The 15,360-nt window shown below is 43.8% G+C and overlaps 1 protein-coding gene across 1 annotated transcript in view; it reads left to right on the forward strand.

Moving 5' to 3' along the window:
- The window catches only part of LOC122542378, a 14,838-nt gene extending 3,539 nt beyond the window's left edge, over positions 1-11,299 (forward strand). Inside the window, exons 4-8 of the mRNA XM_043680099.1 lie at positions 2,657-2,758; positions 2,863-2,890; positions 3,069-3,121; positions 8,924-8,973; positions 10,676-11,299. Coding sequence (XP_043536034.1) covers positions 2,657-2,758; positions 2,863-2,890; positions 3,069-3,121; positions 8,924-8,973; positions 10,676-10,756 — 314 coding nt within the window. The 3' untranslated portion in view covers positions 10,757-11,299. The remainder of the gene's footprint in view (positions 1-2,656; positions 2,759-2,862; positions 2,891-3,068; positions 3,122-8,923; positions 8,974-10,675) is intronic.
- Positions 11,300-15,360: the final 4,061 nt, after the last annotated feature.

Raw genomic sequence — 15,360 nt, forward strand, 5'->3', positions numbered from 1 at the left:
GAGTCGCAGGTAGATAGGATAGTGAAGAAGGCGTTTGGTATGCTTTCCTTTATTGGTCAGAGCATTGAGTACAGGAGTTGGGAGGTCATGTTGCAGCTGTACAGGACATTGGTTAGGCCACTGTTGGAATATTGCGTGTAATTCTGGTCTCCTTCCTATCGGAAAAATGTTGTGAAACTTGAAAAGGTTCAGAGAAGATTCACAAGGATGTTGCCAGGGTTTCGGTTAGTTAACATGATAAGATTCCCTGCAGTGTGGAAACAAGTCCTTCGGCCCAACTAGTCCACACCAACCCTCCGATGAGTAACCCACCCAGACCCATTCCCCCTAACTGATGCACCTAACTCTACGGGCAATTTAGCATGGCCAATCCACCCTAACCCGCACATCCCTGGGCACTATGGGAAAATTTCCCATGGCCAATCCACCCTAACCTGCACATCCCTGAGCACTATGGGACAATTTCCCACGGCCAATCCACCCTAACCTGCATATCTTTGGACTGTGAGAGGAAACCCACGCAGACACGGGGAGGATGTGCAAATTCCACACAATCACCCGAGGCTGGAATCAAACCTGGGACCCTGGTGCTATGAGGCAGCAGTGCTAACCACTGAGCCACCGTGCCGTAAATCCCAGAACTTCTATTATGTCACATTCTCGAGCTATTTTAAGGGCTTAAAGGAAGGAGGAATATGGGCCGGGTGCTGGCAGGTAGGACTAGATTGAGTTGGGATAGCTGATCGGCGTGGACAGGTTGGGCCAAAGGGTTTGTTTCCATGCTGTACATCTCTATGACTCTAAGATCTGGGATTTATATATTTAATGAACTGAAACCTGCAACCCATTCTAAAAGATGAAAGACTTAACAGAAATCTAGATTTGTTCAATATATCATTTCAGTTGCATGACATTGCGATCCTTTGTGATAAATTCTGTGTCTTATGATCCTGCTCCACAGCTACCCAATGAGGGAGCAGCGCTCTGAAAGCTAATGCTTCCAAATAAAACTGTTGGACTATAACGTGGTGTTCTGTCATTTTTAACTTTGTCCACCCCAGTCCAACACTAGCAGCTCCACATCATGTTCCGCATCTGACAAGCTCCTCACCCCCTGGAGTCTCTCCAACGCCAACACATCCTTCTTTAGATAGGGAGCACAAAACTTGGTAATCTTCCTAATGTGGTCTGAGCCCTTAGCAGGACATCTCTGCTCTTGTACTCTAGCCCAGTGGGCGGCACGGTGGCACAGTGGTTAGCACTGCTGCCTCACAGCGCCAGAGACCCGGGTTCAATTCCCGACTCAGGCGACTGACTGTGTGGAGTTTGCACATTCTCCCCGTGTCTGCGTGGGTTTCCTCCGGGTGCTCCGGTTTCCTCCCACAGTCCAAAGATGTGCAGGTCAGGTGAATTGGCCATGCTAAATTGCCTGTAGTGTTAGGTAAAGGGGTAAATGTACGGGAATGGGTGGGTTACGCTTCGGCGGGTCGGTGTGGACTTGTTGGGCCGAAGGGCCTGTTTCCACACTGTAAGTAATCTAATCTAATCTAATCTAATCTAAAAATGGACGCTAACGTTGCATTTGTCTTCCTAACTGCCATCTGAAACCTGCTTGTTAACCTTCAGGGAATCTTGAAGCCAACCTCTCAAGATTTCACTTCTGATCAAAGTGCTATACCTCAGACTTTTCCCACATTGCCCGCTCCCCCTATCCAAGTCCACCCCGCTCCCTCAAAGTTCCCTGTCCCTCCATCTACCGAGATGTATAAGATCCTGTGGTTGACCGATATTTGAAGAGCTCTAGGGTGCCACTCTGTGGGGAAGGAGCAAGAGTCGGGGGAGGGCGTGAGCGGGAGGGGGGGGGAGGGGGAGGTGGGGAGTGGAAGCTGGGTTTTCACAAAAACAGACCGGGGATGCGGGAGGCTGGAATAAGGGAACTTTGATTCAGGCAGAGAGAGAGAGTGAGAAAGATTGGAAGAAACTGGGATAGTTCTCAATAGCCCAGAGGATTAAAGGAGGGAATGTGTGGGGAAGGGGGAACCGATTCGGAGAGGAGAGGTTTCCCTGCCAAGGAGCTAGTAAGGGCACTGCGGGAAGAATGGCCTCATTCTGCGCTTCATCTGTCCAGCATCAGCGCTGAGCTGGTCTCACTCAGGCTGTTTTATTGTACAATTTAGGCAGCTTCCCCAACCCTTCCTCCTCTCCATTACAGACCATTCCCAATTTGGAAGGGGTCAAGATTTCCTCATGTAATCCGGGATTACAATGAATTGACTGTTGCGGCTGTACAGGACATTGGTTAGGCCACTGTTGGAATATTGGGTGCAGTTCTGGTCTCCTTCCTGTCGGGAAGATGTTGTGAAACTTGAAAGGGTTCAGAAAAGATTTACAAGGATGTCGCCAGGGTCGGAGGGTTTGAGCTACAGGGAGAGGCCGAACAGCCTGGGGCTGTTTTCCCTGGAGCGTCGGAGGCTGAGGGGTGACCTTATAGAGTATATGAATAGGAAGGGTTTGGACGGATATGGGCCAAGTGCTGGCAGGTGGGACTAGATTGGGTTGGGATATCTGGTCGGCATGGACGGGTTGGACCGAAGGGTCTGTTTCCGTGCTGTACGTCTCTGTGACTCTATGACTAATGCGTTCTCTTTGCCACCAGACTGGTGCGACCAAGCGTTCCCTTATGTTACCGCAGCCTCGGCAGTGGTGGCACTCCTGATGGTCCTTTTGATCATTTGGATTTGCAGAAGAGGCAGATCAGGTGAGAATCAAAGCTTATCGAGGAGCTAGCCACATTCGCCTGTCCCTCCCCGTCTGTGCTCTCCGTTGCTAATTCCCAGTTTTCTCTCCCTCTTGTTCCCGCAGGGAAAGGCGGGCGAACCCGCGGGGAAAAGTGAGTACCTGGACTATTTGTAAGGTTCACCTTCTGAAAGCGCCCAACCCCGATTGCAAATTCCTCCACTCCCTTCCCAGATTGACTCTGAGATCGTTCGGCTATTTCTGGCAGCCGAGTGCTGATGGACATGAATAAACTTTGCTTTTTTTCCTTCTTCTTTTGCCCTCCCTCGCAGTTTTCGCTTGACAGAGATGTCGCAAAACGGGGGAAAGGGCCAGCGACCATCTGGTGAGTGAGCCTGAAATGTTGGAGCAATAGAAGCAGTATTTATCTTTTAATACCAGCAGTAATTATAAATACAGCAACAATCCTACATTTATTGATAAATACCAACAGTATCATTGTAGCTATTTGTGAAATGTTATATTTATTTATATTTATTATAAATATTTATTATAAATATTTCTTAATGCGAGTTATTTGTGAATATCAGCAATAATTTTATAATTAGAATTAACCAGCAGCAATGTTAGATATGAATGTATTAATAACTGTGATAACGCTATACTCATCTATTAATTCCAGCAATAATGTCATATTTAATTAATATTTAGTAACACTAAATGGGGAAAAAAATACGGAAGATCAGTGAGTGCATTCCCCGCTAATAAACTATTTTTGCAACGTCTCTCTTATCTGTTGGTCACTCAAATCATTAGCCATTAGCAATAGCAATAACATTATGCCGAGTTATGCCATCCGCTGTAATGTATTTATTTATAAATATCAACAGTATAATTTAAATTTATTTAGAAATACAAGCAGTAACATTATATTTATTATTTATTCTATCAGTAACATCATATTTATTTATATTACGTTTATACATAAATGCTAGCAGTAATATTAAATTTAATTATAAATCCCAGCAGCTGCATTATATTATTTAAAAGTTTCAGCAGTAACATTATATTTATTTATGAATGCAAACAGTAATATTACATTCGTTTATAAAAACAGCAGTAATGTTACATATCAACACTAATGTTATATTTATAAACCCAAGCAATAATATTAAATTTATATTGCAGCAATATCATATGTATCTATAAACATCAGCGGTAACGTTATAGTTATTTATAAATCTATGCAGTAACATAGTATTTAATTATAAATACAAGCAGTAATGATATATTTATTCATAAATTTTTGCAGCAACGTTACATTTATTATAAATACCAGCAGTAATGTTATATTTACTTGTAAGTACATGCAGCAACATTGTAATTGATTATAAATACAAACAGTAATGTTATATTTGTTTCTAAATACCAGCATCATTATATTTATCTATAAAATCTAGCTGTTATGTTATGTTTATTCGTAGGAATATTATAGCAACAATATAATATGTATTCATCAACAATAAAAGATACTGCTTCTGTTTATGAATATATATTACATTACTGCCAGCATTTATAAACACATATGATATGGCTGTTGATATTCAACATTACATATAATGCATTTATAAATGTAACATTACTGTTTGTATTCATAAACAATAAATGATACTGTTTCTGTTTAGAAATACATTGTATGTACTTTTGAATATCGGCAGCATATCATGTGTATTTATAAATGCCGGCAGTAATATAATACGTATTCATAAAATTGTACTTACTTTTTAATACCAGCAGTAATTATAAATGCAAGCAACAATCCTGCATTTATTTATAAATACCAACAGTATCATTGTAGTTATTTGTGAAAACCAGCAGTAATGTGATATTTATTTTCAATACCAGCAGTAACATTATATTTATTAATGCTACAGTTAATTATAACTACCAGCAATAACATTATAAGTACAATTAACCAGCAGAAATGTTATATATGTATGTTTTAATAACAATGGTAACATGATATCCATCTATTAATACCAGCAATAATGCCATACTTAATTAATATGTAGTAATAATTGTTAATTTAATTAATTCCAGCGATGAAGGACTTGTAGTATGAAGAGATAGTGAGCAGTTCAGGCTTATAGTCACTGGAGTTTAGAAAAATGAGAGGAGATTTCATTGAAGTATATAAGATGCTAAAGGGCATTGACTAAGTGGACATGTAGAGGATGTTTCGCCTTGTGGGGCAAGTTAGAATAAGCAATCATAGCTTTAGACTCAGAAATGGCAGATTTAAAACAGAGATGAGGAAGATTTACTTCTCTCAGAAGGTAGTGAATCTGTGAAATTCACTACACCAGAGCGCAGTGGATGCTGGGACACTGAATAAATGTAAGGAGGAGATAAACATTTTCTTTCATTAGTGACTACTTGAAAACTTGTAGGGAGTGAAAAGGCATGTGGGGTTGAGACTAAAGTGGGATCAGCATTGTAGCATTTAGGGAATTTTAATACATTGAGGGACTATTACAGCATTGTGGAAGAATTGGTGCATTAGGAAAATATTGGAGAGTTGAGGAATAATTGGGACATTAAGAGAATATTCAAATATTGAGGGGATACTGGAGTATTGGTCTATTGAGAAAATATTAGAGTATTGTGGTAACATTGAGGTATCGAGAGAATATTGGAGGACTGAGGGAATGTTGGAGTTTTGAGGAAATAATGTTTTCTTGATGGAATATTGGTGCATTGACAAAATATTGGAGTATTGTGAGAATATTGATGGACTGAGGAGATACTATTATGGCGAGGGACCATTGGAGTGTTAAGACAGTATTGGTGGAATGAGAGACTATCGGGATATTCAGGGAACATTGCTGTGTGGAGGGAATATTTAAGAATTCAGGGTATATTGGAGTTTTGAGGGAATAGTGGTGTTTTGAAAGAATATTGCTGCATTGAGGGAATATTGGAGTCGTTGGGGGATATTGCTGAGTTGAAAGAATGTTGGAGTATTGAAGTTAGATTACTGTATTGAGAAGATATTGCTGAATATGAGGGAATGTACTGTATTCAGCAGATATTTCTATAGAGTGGACGTATTAAAGATCAAAAAGGGCATCTTTCTCTTGCACCTCAAGAGTCCCTATGTGAGCGTACGCTTTGGGGTGGCACGGTGGCTCAGTGAGTAACACTGCTGCCTCACGACACCAGCGACCCGTTCAACTCTACCCTTGGGCGACTGTCAGTGTGGAGTTTGTACATTCTCCCCGTGTCCACGTGGGTTTTCTCTGGATGCTCCAGTTTCCTCCCACAGTCCAAAGATGTGTAAGTTAGGTGAATTGGCTATGCTAAATTGCCCATAGCGTTCAGGGATGTATGGGTTAGGTACATCAGTCAGGGTAAATGTAGAGTAATAAGGGAGGGGAATGGGTCTAGGTGGGATACTCTTTGGAGGGTCAGTGTGGACTTGTTGGGCTGAAGGGTCTTTTTCCACTCTGTAGGGTTTCTATGAAGGGAGCAATATTAATATTAATATTAATAACAATATTAAATGAATATTTCATGTCAGTTTTTACTGTAGAGAAAGAAATGGAGGCTAGAGAACTCAGGGAAATAAATGTTGGTGTGTTGAAACTAGGTCACATCATAGAAGAAGGAGTGTTGGAGACCTTAGAAAATGTAAAGGTGGATAAGTCTCTGGGACCTGATTAAGTGTATCCCAGGACTTTGAGGGATGTTATTGAGGAAATAGCGGGGACTCTTACAGAAATATTTCTGTCATCTATAAATACACTTGAGGTGCCGAATGACTGGAGGTTGGCTAATGCTCTGCCTTTGTTTACGAAGAGGTATGAGGACCTGAGAATTTGACTTCAGCAGTGGGTAAATTGTTGGAGGTGATTCTGAAATTATGCCTTGATGAAGACTAGCCATAGTTTTGTTCTAGAGAAATTGCATCCCGTAAACTTGGCTCAGTTTTTGAGGAAGTGTGTTATGGACTAGGCCAAACCACTCAAAACATTCTTAAGCAAGCAGCCCAGACCAAAACTTTGCAATTTGTTTCATTAAGTGTACAGTGAAAATTACCCAGAGTAAGCTAGCGAGGTTAACCAGCAGGTTAAAAACAGACAAACATTTATTCACAAAATTACACAATGAAACACAAAGAACAGCAGTTTATTACTCCTCTGGGAAAAGAAAACCAAGGACATAGCATCCTTGAGAAAAGGAACAGCGTTTCAAAAAACAAAACCAGCTTTGTGACAAGTGATCAAAAAGATTGATGAGGGCAGAGCGGTAGATGTGGTTTACTTCAATGTTACTGAAGTGTTTGACACAGCTCTGTATGGTGGATTAATTAGTGAAGTTAGATTGCACAGGATTCAGGGTGAGCTTGCCAATTCAGTACAAAATTGGCTTGACAGCAGGAGACAGAGAGTAATGATGGAGATTTGTTTTTCAGAGTGAAGGACTGTGACCTGCAGTGTTCCACAGGGATCGGTACTGGGTCCACTTTTGTTTGTCATTTATAAAAATGATTTAGATGATAATATAGGAAGCGTGGTTAGTAAGTTTGCAGTTGACACCAAGATTGGTGGCATAGTGGACAGTGAAGGAAGTTATTGAAAATGACAAAGAGTTCTTGATCAATTGGGTCAGTGCGCTGAGGAGTGGAAGATGGAGTTTAATTTGGATAAATGTCTGGTATTACATTTTGGTCAAACAAACAGGGGCAGGATTATACAATTAAATGTAAGGCCTTGGATAGTGTTGTATAGCAGAGATGCCTAGGGGTTCAGACACACAATTCTTTGAAGTTTGTGTCACATGTTGACAGGCTGGTTAAGAAGGCATTTAGCACACTTGTCTTCATCGCTCAGACCTTTGAGTATAGAGGTCGGAACGTCATGTTGAGGTTGTACAGGACATTGGTGAGGCCTCGTCTGGAGAACTGGGTCCAGTTCTGGTTGTCCTGTTATCGGAAGGATATTATTAAACTGGGAGAGGGTTCAGAAGAGACTTACCAGACTGATGCCGGGATTGGTGGATTGTAAGGAAAGGTTGGATAGCTTTCTCACTGGAGTGTAGGAAGTTGAGAGATGACTTTAGAGAGGTTTGTAAGATCATGAGGGGCCGAGATAAGGTGAATGACGGGTGTCTTTTCCCTAGAGTGGGGATTTCAAGACTAGGGGGCACATTTTCAAGGTAAGAGGAAAAAGATTTTAAAAAGGCATGAGGGAAAATTGTTTTTTTTTATACAGACAGTGGTTTGTGTATGCAATGAACTTCCAGAGGCAGTGAATTAAATTGGATTGAATTTATTATCACGTGTACCGAGGCACAGTGAAAAGCTTTGTCTTGTGAGCAATGCAGGCAGGTCACAGAGTTAAGTAGTACAGATAGTAAATAATAGGTAAACAGTGGCAAAAATAAAATGATGGATTCATTTGGATAAGGACATGGATAGGAAATGTTTGGAGCGATATGGGCCAAGTGCACAGGCAGATGGGACTAGTTTAATTTGGGATTATGTTCAGCATGGACTGGTTAGACTGAAGGGTCTGTTTCCATACTGTGAGCGTGTTAGGAATTTGCAACTATAATTGAGTGAGTTAATTGATATGGGTGCACTGAGGCATTGGTACATTGACAAATCACTGGCGCACACTTTGTCTCTATTTAGCTGAAACTTTATTGCTGGAACAGCACAGCAGGTCAGGCAGCATCTAGGGAACAGAAGATTCGACGTTTCGGGCACATGCCCTTCTTCAGGAATGAGCAGAGAGTGTTCAGCAGGAGAAGATAAAAGGTAGGGAGGAGGGACTTGGAGGAGGGGAGTTGGGAATGTGATAGGTGGAAAGAGGTCAAGGTGAGGGTGATAGGTCGGAGTAGGATGGAGGCGGAGAGGTCAAGAAGAAGACTGCAGGTCAGGAAGGCGGTGCCGGGCTGGGGGGATTCGGCTGAGACAAGGTGGGGGGGGGGGGGATGAAGAAACTGGTGAAGTCGAAGTTCATCCCCTGTGGTTGGAGGGTTCCCAGTGGGAAGATAAGACGCTCCTCCTCCGACCGTCGCGTTGTTGTGGTTTGGCGGTGGATGAGTCCAATGAAACTATTTAGCCCTATATTTCCCAGACTGGGATTAACTTACCTTTCACATCTGACCCATTAACATACAGGAAAGAGCCATCAAACAGACGCAAGGCGGGCACATCCAGACGGAGTCCAGGTGGGTTGATTCTAAACATTGTCCCAATTCACAAGCGTGAGATGGTTGAGAATAATCAGTTCAAGACGCTGTCTGTTAGAAATTTCAACCAAATGACACCAGGCCAGTCTGGAACTGAATAACTAACAAATCTCACAGCTCCCTGAAACTGGAATCAAAATAACTCCATTAGCCTTATCCGGGTCTGATAAGCAAGAGGAGGGGTTACTGATTGGGAGAGGATGCCTCTCTCAGAGTTGACTGGGGATTTCCAAATGTCTGTGTCACATTCCCAGCTCATTGTTGCTCTGTCACCGTTTTAACTCTGCACTGGGACTGAACACACAGCATCCTCCATCCAACCATGTTGGTTAATATTGGGTTTATAATGAAGACTTAGAATTCTGGCAGTTTCACAGAGCTATGACTGAGGTTGTCTACTGGAACTCAACCTCCCTCTCCACTCCTCACAGTGCCACACTGTAATAGGGGCAGCGCTGAGGGAATGGGCACTGGCAGAGAGTCAGTGCTGAGGGAGCGGGCACTGTCAGAGGGTCAGTGCTGAGGGAGTGGGCACTGCCAGAGGGTCAGTGCTGAGGGAGCAGACACTGTCAGAGGGTCAGTGCTGAGGGAGCAGACACTGTCGGAGGGTCAGTGCTGAGGGAGCGGGCCCTGTCAGAGGGTCAGTGCTGAGGGAGTGGGCACTGTCAGAGGGTCAGTGCTGAGGGAGCGGGCACTGTCGGAGTGTCAGTGCTTAGGGAGTGGGCACTGTTGGAGGGTCAGTGCTAAGGGTGCAGGGACTCTCAGAAAGTCGGTGCTAACAGAATGCTGTTTTGTCAAAGGGTCAGCACTGAGGGTGCACGCACTGTCAGAGGGTCAGTGCTGAGGAGGCAGGTGCCGTCGGAAGGTCAGTGCTGAGGGAGTGGGCACTGTCAGAGGGTCAGCACTGAGGGTGCAGGCACTGTCAGAGAGTCAGTGCTGAGGGAGTGGGCACTGTCAGAGGGTCAGTGCTGAGGGAGTGGGCACTGTCAGAGGGTCAGCACTGAGGGTGCACGCACTGTCAGAGGGTCAATGCTGAGGGGGCAGGCACTGTCGGAGGGTCAGCGCTGAGGGAGGGGATGCTGTCGGAGGACCAGCACTGAGGAAGCTCTGCACTATTCGACGGTCAGTGCTGAGGAGAGGACACTATCAGAGGGTCAGTGCTGAGGGAGACAGCACTGTTGGACGGTCAGTGCTGAGGGATGGGATGCTGTCGGAGGGTCAGTGCTAAGGGAGACAGCACTGTTGGATGGTCAGTGCTGGGGGAGGGGATGCCGTCGGAGGGTCAGTACTGAGGGAGGGGATGCTGTCGGAGGGTCAGTGCTAAGGGAGACCGCACTGTTGGACGGTCAGTGCTGAGGGAGGGTGTGCTGTCAGAGGGTCAGTGCTAAGGGAGACAGCACTGTTGGACGGTCGGTGCTGAGGGAGGGGATGCTGTCGGAGGGTCAGTGCTAAGGGAGACAGCAGTGTTGGACGGTCAGTGCTGAGGGAGCAGGCACCGTCAGATGACCAGCGCTGGGAGAGCTCTCTACTATCGTAGGGTTAGTGCTGAGGGCGTAGTCACTGGACAGAACTGGCAGTGGACTGACGGGCCGAATGCTCTGACATTCACTGAAACTCAATGACAAGGTGGGATCATTGGTCCTGTGTTGTAACCACTTTGCATCTTGACCTTTTCCCCCAGACTCCCGGTGGGCCTCTGTACGCCTCCTTGGAATTTGCTGCACTGGAGAAGAGGAAAAAAACGAAGGGAGGGCACCGATGAAAATCTGGGATTCTATCCAGGTGGGAGTCAGGATTTGCAATGGAAGCCAGAGCTCTGTGGAAATCAACCTGGAGCCCATGAAACTTCCAGCAAGCACTAAAGCTCTCCTTTCACCTTTAATAAGTGTCTCACAAAGATCTTTTGAGGTCAGAGATTGAAGTATTGTTGGCTTAATTCTCAAAGCAATCATTAAGGACACAACAAGACAGACTTTCTCCTTTGAGTTACTGTCAACCTTTTATTTTCCCAGCAGGTCCTCTAACTGCAGTTGCTTTTGCAAAATGCATGTGTAAATAAAATAAATTATTCTCTGGGAAGAAGGAAGCTCCAGAGCTCGGTCCCTTGTTTATAATTCTTCAGTGGGATGTGGTCATCGCTGGCTGGGCCGGTATTTATTGCCCATTCCCAATTTCCCAGCAGGCTATTAAGAGCCAAACCCATTGCTGTGGGTGGAAATGAGTACTGTTGATGCAGTAGATTAGAGTCAAGATTAGAGTGGTGCTGGAAAAGCACAGTATCAGGCAGCATCCGAGGAGCAGGAAAATCGACGTTTCGGGCAAAAGCCCTTCATCAGGAAGCCCTTCCTGCTCCTCGGATGCTGTCTGACCTGCTGTGCTTTTCCAGCACCACTCTAATCTTGGACCCCATTGCTGTGGGTCTGGAATCGAATGTCGGCAGATTTCCCTCCCTAAAGGATATTGAGGGGGAATACTTTAACCTGTTGGACTATAACCTGTTGTCCTGTCATTTTTAGCTAAAAGACATTAGCAGGGGTTTTTTTAATGGCAAACGTGGTCACCAATTTAAAAATCCAGTGATTTTTTAAAAACTGCTGTGATGGGATTCGATCCCGTATCTCCCGCACAAAATCATACCAGACTCGAAACGTTAACTCAGTTTCTCTTCCCACAAATGCTGCCACATCTGTTGAGTTGCTCAAGCTCATCCTGTTTCCATATTGTACAGAAATGCAATGGGGTGCTCAAGTTTGAATCAACTCAAAACATGCTCATGTGGCTCTTACGTTGAAAGTTAGCTCAGGCTGCTACAGCAGGAGAGCTTCTGCATTGATGTAGAGGGGAAGGAATAAAGTTCAAAGCCTCTGCCTTGACTAAAGTGAAAAAAAAAGTCACGCAGGTTATAGTCCAACAGGTTTATTTGGGAGCACTTGGTCCACCCCAGTCCAACACCCACCTTAATGAAAGTGGTACAATGCCACCCTCTGGTGGTGGAATGGGGAAATGGCATGAGAGATTTAATAAGAGGGAGTGAAGCCTCTCACAGCTTCCATCAACTAACAGTCATGCTTTGGAGACACCGGCGTTGGACTGGGGTGTGTAAAGTTAAAAATCACACAACACCAGGTTATAGTCCAACAGCACTAGCCTTCGGGGTCCTGCTCCTTCACCTGATGCAGGAGCAGCGCTCCAAAAGCTAGTGCTTCCAATTAAACCTGTTCAACTAACAGAGGGATCCGCACAGACACAGGCTCATTTTTTTTAAAAATGAACTGGCAAATGTTTTGATAAAGGTTGAGGTCATTTTGCATACCTCTAAAAAAGTTTTATAAATGTGTCGATATTGACAACCTGTTAAATAACTCAGTACAATAAACATGCATTTAAAATGTCAATATGACTCTGACTTCAGTGGTGGGTAAATTGTTGAAAGCGATTCTGAAAGATTTGATTTTTATTTCTTTTTTTCTTACTACTGTCTGACAGCTGTAGTGCTTATTTTTTCCCCCTGCACCCATGTCGTGAGCGTGCAAGTGTCAGACACGGTGAAAGACAAGTGTGTAAATCTTTATTTATGTACCACCACCTGGAAGGAAGGAAACACCCAAGTCTCAGAGGGCAATGCTGCGCGATCAAACAGTGAAGGGGAGGGCAGGGATTAAATCAAAATAGAGTGGGAGGGGGAAATAATGTACTCCACTCCCTGCGGCGCCCACCTCTTCTTGAACAATTCCAGGGTGTCGGTGGACACCGCGTGCTCCTTCTCCAGAGACACCCAGGCCCTAACGTAACCGCGGAAGAGGGGCAGGCAGTCAGCCCTAACGACCCTCTCCACGGCCCTCTGCCTGGACTTGTTTATGGCCAGTTTGGCTAGGCCCAGGAGCCCCCAGACCCACGAGTCGGTCCTACCCTTCCCGCTCTGCACCGGGTGCCCAAAGATGGGACTGAAGTGCAACCTAAAACAGAGGAGAAGGTTTTTGAGAGAATCAAAAGAGGAGTGCAAGCGCCCAAACCCAATATATACATGGTCCACGGACTCCACGCCTGAGCATCCTCCAACTGGTGCACCATGTCGGGTGCGAGAACCGCCATTTTAAAGAGTAGATTTATATGCGTTTTGAGGGGCAAGGATTGATTAGGGATAGTCAGCATGGTTTTGTGTGAGGGAAATTGCATCTCACAAACTTGATTGAGTTTTTTGAGGAAGTTAAGAAGATTGATGAGGCAGAGCGGTAGACGTTGTCTACGTGGACTTTAGTAAAGCCTTTGATGAGATTCCACATGGTAGACTAATTAGTGAAGTTCATAAAGTCATGTGGGATTCAGGGAGAGCTGGCCAATTGGATACAAAATTGGCTTGATGGCAGGAGACAGAGAGTGGTGATGGAGAGTTGTTTTTCAGATTGGAGGCCTCTGACCAACAGAGTTCCACAGAGACCTGTGCTGGGTCTATTTTGTGTCTGTCATTTCTTTAAATGATTTAGATGAGAATATAGAAGACGTGGTTGGTAGGTTTACAGATGACACCAAGATTGGTGGTAGAGTGAACAGTGATGAAGTTTATCTAAGATTACAAGATCTTGATCAATTGGGCCAATGGGCTGAGGAATGGAAATGAAGTTTAATTTAGATAAATTGCATTTCGGTAAAACAAACAAGAGGAAGGGTTATGCAATTAATATTAGGGCCCTGGGTAGTGTTGTAGAACGGATGGACCGAGGGGTTCGGGACATAATTCTTCAAAGTTTGCATCACATGTAGCACATTTGCCTTCATTACTCAGCTCTTTGAGTATAGGAGTTGGGACGTCGTGTTGATGTTGTACAGAACATTGGTGAGAACTCTTCTGGAGTACTGCATCCAGTTCTGGTCTCCCCGTTATGGGAAAGATATTACTAAGTCGGAGAGTGTTCAGAAGAGATTTACCGGGATGTCGCTGTGACTGGAGGGTGGGGCATTTTTCACTGTAAGGTAGAACATTGAGAGATGAGGTTATAGGGGTTTATAAAGTCATAAGGGTATAAATAAGGTGAATAGTAGACGTCCCTTACTTAGGAGGAGGGATTTCAAGACTGGGGTCTTACTTTTAAGATAAGAGAAGAAAGATTTTAAAAAGGTATTTATTTTTGTACAGACAGTAGTTTGCTTGTGGAATGAACTTCCAGAGGGAGTGGTGGATGTGGGTACAGTTAGAATGTTTAAAAGATATTTGGATAAGTACATGAATAGGAAAGGTTTGGAGGGATATGGACCAAGTGCAAGCCAGTGGGACCAGTTTAGTTTGGGATTATGCTTGGCATGGACTAGTTGTACTGAAGGATCTGTTTTCATGCTCTATGACTTTATAATGAATGCTGTCACACTCACACACAGTAATACACATTCACTCACACATATATACACACACTCAAACACAATCTTACACATTCTCACATGATTATTGATACACACAGGCCTCACTCATAAATTCTTTCTTCCATAGATAAAAATCACACAACACCAGGTTATAGTCCAACAGGTTTAATTGGAAGCACTAGCTTTCGGAGCGCTGCTCCTTCATCAGGTGATAGTGGAGGACACAATTCTAAGGCACAGAATTTATAGCAGTGTGATGTAACTGAAATTATACATTGAAAAATACCTTGATTGTCTGTTGAATCTTTCATCTGTCCGAATATCATGACTTCTTTCATGTGTAAATCTCAAAACCTTTTTAAAAAGTTGCTGTAACAATGGGCATTAGCTAGACAATATGTTGAAGGTGTTGGCCCCCTGTGTTCTCTGTCTATGCCATGATGTTTAGATAGATTCTAACCTAAAAAGTGAGAAAACAGAGTTTTACATGAATCCATGCAGTTTTTGAGCTCAGAGTTTTAATGAATTCATGCAGTTTTTGAGCAAAGTACAATCTAACTCTGCAAGTACAAATTCACCCCACAAAATATAGGTGTGCATGTGGGTCTTTGTCTGTGTGTGCCTGTCTGGGGTGGGGAGTTGTGAGTGTCTGTGAGAGAGAGTGTATATGTGTGTGCATGAGTGTAGAGTGGTCTAAGTCTCTGAGAGGATGCCTGTGTGAGTGTGGGTGTGTGTGTGTCTGTCAGGGTGTGTGTGAGTGTCTGTGTGCGTGTCTGTGTATATGTGTGTCCGTGTGTATGTGTATGTATAGGAGTGCCTGTGTGTGTACTTGCAGAGTTACATCGTACTTTGCTCAAAAACTGTATGGATTCATGTAAAACTCTGTTTTCTCACTTTTTAGATTAGAATCAATCTAAACATCATGGCATAGACAGAAAACACAGGGGGCTAACACCTTCAGCATATTGTCTAGCTAATGCCCATTGTTTACAGCAACTTTTAAAAAAGGTT

Source organism: Chiloscyllium plagiosum, chromosome 39, assembly GCF_004010195.1.
Source record: "Chiloscyllium plagiosum isolate BGI_BamShark_2017 chromosome 39, ASM401019v2, whole genome shotgun sequence".
Lineage (NCBI taxonomy): Eukaryota > Metazoa > Chordata > Chondrichthyes > Orectolobiformes > Hemiscylliidae > Chiloscyllium > Chiloscyllium plagiosum.